The following is a 6501-nucleotide window of genomic DNA, read 5'->3' on the forward strand; positions in this document are numbered from 1 at the left end:
ATCTGTGAATTCTGAAGGCCCTTATATGTGTGTAGGATTTACACACATATTATTGTATACCTGAAGTCATTTCTAGGTTACTTACAAAATGTGATATGGGGCTTGAAATGTAGCTCAGTTGGTAGAGTGCTTGCTTGCCTAGCGCATATGAAGTACTGGGGTCAACTGCAGCACTATATAAAACCAGGTATAGCAGAAAAATACCTGTAATCCCAGCCCTTCAAAAGTAAAGGCAGGAGATTCAGGTGTTCGAGGTCATCCTTGGCTGTGGAGTTTGAGGCCAGCCTGGGATGCAAGAAATGTTATTAGAAAGAAGAGAGAGAGAGAGAGAGAGAGAGAGGAGAGAGAGACAGAGACAGTGACAGAGAAAGTAGAGAGAGAATTGAAGAGTGAGATGGGTATTCCAAGGATATAGATGGCTATTTATAAATTCACTTTGAATTGCTTTGAATCTTGTTTGTTTCGCTGAGAATAAATATAAACCTATCTTTAAACAAGTAACTCAGTTTTAGGAAAAAAGTTCAACAAGACAAGAAGGTATCAGCATTTACCTTCTTTTGTCAACAATATGTAAATAAAAAATCCAGTGAGAAGGGTCTTTCCATTCCGTACAGCTCAGTGAGAGAAGAATTACCTAGTATGTTCTGTGCCCAGTAGGTTCAATCCCTGTGTTTCAGTAAGGGGTGGAGAAATCTTATTACAGTGAAGTATTAATAGTAGCAGCTTCTAAAGGTTATTCCATCTGCTCCCACAGACTGCCCCAAACCTCCAAACATCCCCATGATCATGTTGGGAGTATCACTGGCTATCCTGCTCATCGGAGTGGTCCTGCTGTGTATTTGGAAGCTGCTGGTATCATTTCACGATCGGAAGGAAGTTGCTAAATTTGAAGCAGAGCGATCAAAGGCCAAGTGGCAAACGGTATGTGAACTCAGGAGACCTGATGATGGAAATGGTCAGGGGCTCAGCCATCTTCTGTCAGGGACTCAGCCATCTTCTGTAGACAAGAGTTCAGTTGTCACCTCTACAACCACCCTCAGTGTCGTCCCGACAGCTTTAATTTCTCTCTTAGCGAGCACAGGAACCCATTGTCTGGTCCCGGGTTATTCTCACGCCTTATGGTGTCTCAGTGGATGGGCTCGTAACAGTTGAAGAGGCTCATGAAACCCCTGCCATGGTGACTTAGGGCTGTTGCGGAGGCAAACTTATGACGTAAAGCATAGGTGCTGTATCTAAACATTTTTGTAAATTGATTGTGTTCTAGCTAATGGGATAATACTCACGGATAGTATGACAGTTCATGCCAATTTCCATGGAAATACTTGTTGCTGATATAATAGGTGACAAAGCAAAGCTGACAAGCTTTTTTAAATACCAGGCAGCTTCTTCTGAATAACATAAAATTTAAGTAGCTACAAGAAATAAACCTCTAAATATATGTATTCAACAGATATAATTTAAATGTTGTCTCAGTAGACAAACAGAAAACAGGACTACAATTTTCAGCGTTTCTTTTCCACAGGAGAGATAATTACATTTCTAGAGACCCCTGAAAACAATTTCATGGTTTTAATTTCATCTCTCAATCTCTAATGGTGTGCCTAGCTACCTAATAGCAATTATCTTACAGCGCTGATTCCAAAAACAGTGAACTCACTGGAGAAAATGCAGGCAAACACTGCGCCTTTGGGTTCGTCTGCCTAAATAAATTAATGTTAACACTGTTTTCCCTAAGCCTATACCAACACCCTCAGTTCTGAAGGCAAATGGAATTTTCCATTTTTGGATAATGAATGTTTATATTTGGGTGAATTATTTCAAGCTACCCATAATGTACATCACAGGACAAAGGCCAATAAAGATGTTAGTCTACCCTATCTTTTGAGGTAAAATGCTTTAGCTATAATAAACAAATGTGATCTGTGGACCTTGTTTAAGTCCTGACTTGAAGAGTCCAACTGTAAAATTATATTTTTAAGGTAACTGGAAAGAGGCTGACGCACTCTGGATGCTAGAATGATGGCAAGGACGTATGTTCAATTTGAGTAGGCATGACAAAGGCATGGTAGTTACAGAGTCCATATTTGCAGTTTGTAGTGAGGAAAATGGAAGTATGTAGGAGAGTAGGTAAATGAGACAAGTTTAGGGTTTGAAATCATCCAGTCAGAAGTTCAGGAGCTCCCCAATTTTTCTGGTACAGGTAGAGTTGAGCTCTGATTGTTAATTTGTTGTAAGAGCAGCCTTCGGTTGATGCCTCTGGAAATAATAAGCAGGCATTCTGATTCTGCAAGCAAACACACGGCTGTTTTGTGATGCGCGTCTACTAACCAGCCTATTCTAATGTTCTCAGACACAGGCGTGAGCGCTGACAAATGATTAATATCTTTAGAATAACGTTTTAATTAACAGTTAATTTCCTTCAAAACATGAATTGTTCTCCCTCAGGAAGCTAAACATGACTGAAATTCAAATGCCAAATTTTAGCTGTTTCTCATGTAAAATGGGACAAAACCATGCATTAAACAGATAAAAGCATAAATGGAAAATGGTCCCTTATTAAATCAAGTTTCTTTGAATAACAAATGTTTGATGTTCCTGAGTAGGTGATGACTAGGTAATAATTATTCCTTTGCATGCAAAAGAGGTTCAAGCCAACAATTCAGTTCAGATTCCACTAACGTAGCCTCCTCCCAGGACAAATGTATGCTTGGTGCATGTGTTTAAAGGTCTCTAATTTAATTCATTTTTTAAATCTAAAACCTTTTTCTTCTCAAGGGGGTGAACTCCACTGATCTTAAGACACAGGGATAGAAGAAACAGTGAGTCCCATCGAGTCCCTGGGACTCCCAAGGGGACAGAGTTGAGGACAGGTTCTTGCTTTTACCTCCTGAAATATTTTGTCAGGGTTATAAAGAAAACTTACCTTTTATTATGTTTTTTTTTTTAAATCAGCATTTTCTTCTGAAAACACAAATGGAAGATATTTAAATTCATCTTTGATTAGACAGTTTTTCCCCTTGGATGACAAGTCATTAACTGGAGCCAAAAAAAAAAAAAAAAAAAAAAATGGTTCAGCCTGACATTCCATGGAGTCATGGATTGATTTTGTTCTATGCCAAGTAAATCGGGCATACAGTTGGCAGTTAGGTGATCATTAAAAAGGCTGTGGGTCATGATGGAGCTTTCTTGTTGTCGCTTTTGTTCAAGTCTGAAAAATGTGCCACTGGTTTTGGAGAGTCCTGCCTTAAGACAGAATGTTGACATGGGGGACATGTACCTGGTCACCCTGCATACTTAGAGAGTAACTGGCCTTATCCAAATGTGGACACTCACTCACCCACTACAGATTGGTCCCTAAACCCGAGTCTCAACTGGACATCCCACAAAGGGAGGTCAATAATGAATATGGCAGTGGCCATTTCCACCCCTGCCCCTGCTCACAAAACCCAAAGCTAGCACGCTCTCCAGAACTCTGACGTCAGCTGAGCTCAGGCCCCGCCTCCCCCACCCCCCCACCCTGCACCTCTCTACCTCTCTAGCAGTATGGACTTGTTCCTTCTCTACTTCGAATCTCTTCCGTCCCTTCCTACCAGGGTGGACTCTTGGTTCGTTGACCCTCTGGAAGGGACCCCTGAACTAGTCCAGAGTTGAGTGAGCAAAGGAGTTTAGAAATAAATGAAAAGTGCACAAAAGCAACACATACAATTCTATTTCCTGTGCATTTTAATATGATACAGGTACGGGTGGGACCTAACAAATAGCTGGTCCTATGAAGACCTAAGCTGGCCCCGGTCGAAGCCTGTTTATTCTTCCTATTTCCCAACGCTTCCTTTCCCTGCGCCGAGGCTTCAGTCATCCTCCCTACCTGTCCCTCATGATGTCAATCTTGCCTCTTCAGTTGACTACCAATAATTTTCAGTCCTTAAACTTCATAAAACTTTTATTGAGTTTTATTGGAAATGAAACTTAATAAAACACCTACCTGAGACCATATACATTTATATAAATCTTTAAAGCTTTTGTTTTGTTTGGGTTTTGTTTTTGTTTTTTGAGACAATGTTTCTCTGGGTAGCTGTGGCTGCCTGGAGCTCTAGACCAGGCTGGCCTCAAACTCACAGAGATCTGCCTGCCTCTGCCTCCCTAGTGCTGGGATTAAAGGTGTGTGTCCACACTGCCCGGCATTAATTTTTAAAATTTATGGAAGCTGGGTTATCTATCCTGGCCTGGCCTGTCCTTCACCCACCACTGACCTCTAGCCAAGGAACTACTTCTTCATGCCCTTAGTGCAGAGATGGCTTCTGTCTCTCTGAAGTCACATGACCAAAGGCACTTGGTCAGAGGTTGGGACACCAGCTCAAAGCAATACAGATGTAGCAATAGAGGTGATATCCACGCAGAGGAAGCACTACCATAAATCTGAGGGCAAAGGTGAGTGAGGTCAGGAGATTTTTTTTTTTCTCCCCTCAATTCTTCTGATAGCAAATACAATTGTCTTTTGTTGAGCTGTAGATAACATTCCTTCTCCTGGGGAGCTGCAGACTCTAGCTACCCTTCCTCCTAAAGTCCGACGATAAACCAGGTACAATTCTACCAAAGCCCACTCCAGAGAACCACTAAGTTTATTGGGCTTCTTCCCAGAGTATAGGAGGGGGCGTGACTTTAGGTGTGTGAGTGCTCCCCTCACCAACAGCCGTGGAGATTGCTAGCCAGCCAGTCTACCCAAACTGCTGAGTCTCTGCTCAAGGGAGAGACTGTTTCAGAACGTAAGTGGAGGGCCAGGGAGAAAGGCTCTGAGGGTAATGGGGCTTGGTCAAGTCTCCTGAGCTTAGTTTATCCTCAGAACCTACACAATGGATGGTGAGAACCAGCTTCCGAGCTGCCCTCTGTCCGCCACAGACACACAGCAGCACACACACCTTGGGGAAATAATTATGTGTAAGAAAATTAAAAATAGCAACTTTAGAAGCGTACATATGCATTGCCATGCACACAAAAGAAATAACTGAAATAAAAATGAATCAAATTTGAAATTTATCAAAATTATTCAAACAGCTTCCCAGACTGAGCTTGACTCTCCAATATGACCTATAATGTAGATGTTTGAAGGCGTTAAAATGGCATAATAACAAAGCATATCTTCTCTTCTTTGAATCTTGTTCCTCCATTCTTTAGGGAACCAACCCGCTGTACAGAGGCTCCACCAGCACTTTTAAGAACGTGACCTACAAACACAGGGAGAAGCACAAGGCAGGCCTTTCTACAGACGGGTAGACAGGCCCACTTCAGCCAGAGTCAACTTCACCGACATTAAAGGTTAATTCACTGTTTGATTTGTCTTTCTTTGTTGCTTCAAAAGGAGTTTGACTTAAGATAGTAAGGGGTCACTTGGAGATTAGTCATTCTCGGCGTGAAGGTGAGACACTTTTGGCAGGTTTGAAATAATCAAGAGAAGACTATCCTAAGCAAAGAGGTGAATTCAAGATCGCTTGAAGAAGATGAACTCTGTTGCATTAATGCCTCAAAAAAAAATCATCAAAATGATTCATGGGGACTTGATTTGCATTTGAAAAATGTTCAGAATTAGAATCTTATTTACTTCCTGAATCTGGTTACCTAAAGTCTTTGTCTCCACAAAGTCGTTCAGTCTTTATGTATGCACCATGCATCCATACTGGCTGTTTATTCTAAACTTGCAGAAAATCCCTTTTCCTCATGGATTTTTTTTTTTTTTTTTTTTTTTTTTTTTTTTTTTTTTTTTTTGGTTTTTTGAAACAGGGTCTCTCTACAAAACCCTGGCTGCTCTGGAACTGACCAGACTGCCTTGCCCTTGAACTCACAACCATCTGCCTGTCTCTGCCTCCTGGGTGTAAGATTGAAAACTGAATGTTAATAATTGTTGTGGATTTGTACACACTTGAAAGTCATGTACGCAAACAATTGTTTTGTTCCACAGATGAAAAAAAGAAGTAATTTATCAGCTATGTTGCTAGCAAAACTGAACATACGGGTCTTATATGCTCAACTTCCTTCTTGTAGCCAAGTTTCTCTCCTGTTAACCTACATTTCTCAATTATTTCTCTCAACTCCACAGTCTTCAAAACTCCACAACTGTCATTCATTCATTTAAAAATAACCTTAGGCTGGTAGCTTATCAAATGGTGTTTCAGGAATGTAAAAGGAACCTGGGTAACAGAATAAAAGGTCACATGGCTTTACATCAAGTGTGTCACGACTGAGAAAGTCCCTCCTGAAAGTCTGGGCTTCCTGCAGGACATTCCTATCCGATCTGCACCACCTAGCATGGAGTGGACATGTCACCCACTTGGTCTGAAAAAGGAAGAAAATCGAAATCTACACAAGCAGTGAGCAGACTGGAGAGCTAGTGTCTGGAGAATTTCACTTCTTAGGGTTACTGCTGTATGATGAAGACTTGGCTCTTACATCTTACTTCTCCACAGAGAAGTTGAGAGGGTGGACAGGAGAGCTGAGTACAGTCTCTCC

The 6501-nt window shown here is 41.3% G+C and overlaps 1 protein-coding gene across 2 annotated transcripts in view; it reads left to right on the forward strand.

Moving 5' to 3' along the window:
- Positions 1-5695, forward strand: part of Itgb6 (integrin subunit beta 6) — a 69927-nt gene extending 64232 nt beyond the window's left edge. For both annotated transcript variants that reach the window (XM_055600466.1, XM_055600465.1), the window contains 2 exons: positions 755-921; positions 5173-5695. In XM_055600466.1, coding sequence (XP_055456441.1) covers positions 755-921; positions 5173-5271 — 266 coding nt within the window. In that variant the 3' untranslated portion in view covers positions 5272-5695. The remainder of the gene's footprint in view (positions 1-754; positions 922-5172) is intronic.
- The last annotated feature ends 806 nt before the right edge of the window (positions 5696-6501 follow it).

Source organism: Psammomys obesus, unplaced genomic scaffold (assembly GCF_907164565.1).
Source record: "Psammomys obesus unplaced genomic scaffold, mPsaObe1.curated_primary_1811, whole genome shotgun sequence".
In the NCBI taxonomy this organism is placed as follows: domain Eukaryota; kingdom Metazoa; phylum Chordata; class Mammalia; order Rodentia; family Muridae; genus Psammomys; species Psammomys obesus.